The sequence below is a fragment of the Eimeria mitis genome, genomic scaffold, assembly GCF_000499745.2.
Source record: "Eimeria mitis Houghton genomic scaffold, Emh_scaff1114, whole genome shotgun sequence".
NCBI lineage: Eukaryota > Apicomplexa > Conoidasida > Eucoccidiorida > Eimeriidae > Eimeria > Eimeria mitis.
The window spans coordinates 9,910-10,362 of record NW_013567671.1 but is presented as its reverse complement, the minus strand read 5'-3'; the positions used below and the strand labels follow the sequence as shown (position 1 = coordinate 10,362).

Sequence of the window (453 nt, the reverse complement as noted above, 5' to 3'; positions counted from 1 at the left end):
GCCGGAATTTCGGGCCGTCAGGGCGAAGCACAAATTCTTAACCGTCAGACTCATGCTGCTGCTGCTGCTGTTGCTTCTGCTGCTGCTGTTGCTGCTGCTGCTGCTGCTGATGATGCTGATGATGATGATGATGATGATGATGATGATGATGCTGCTGCTGATGCTGGTGGTGCTGCTGCTGCTGTTGCTGATGCTAGTGTGGTGGTGCTGCTGATGCCGGGGGTGGTGCTGTTGCTGGTGCTGGTGGTGCTGCTGGTGCTGTTGGTGGTGGTGCTGCTGCTGCTGCTGATGCTGCTGGTGATGTTGCCGATGCTGGTAGTGGTGGTGCTGCTGCTGCTGCTTGTGGGGTTGTTAGTGCTGCTCATGCTGCTGCTGCCACTGCTGCTGTGTCTCTTTCCGTCTGTTTCTTCTCATTTATTATATAATATATATTTATGTCTACCTTTCTGTCTC

At 53.2% G+C, this 453-nt stretch overlaps 1 protein-coding gene across 1 annotated transcript in view; it reads left to right on the top strand.

Annotated features, from left to right (window-relative positions):
- Nucleotides 1-453, top strand: part of EMH_0029880 (uroporphyrinogen decarboxylase, putative) — a gene marked incomplete at both ends in the record, with an annotated part of 6,175 nt that overhangs the window by 2,610 nt on the left and 3,112 nt on the right. Inside the window, one exon of the mRNA XM_013494353.1 lies at nt 22-315. Within this exon, the coding sequence (XP_013349807.1) occupies nt 22-315 (294 nt within the window). The remainder of the gene's footprint in view (nt 1-21; nt 316-453) is intronic.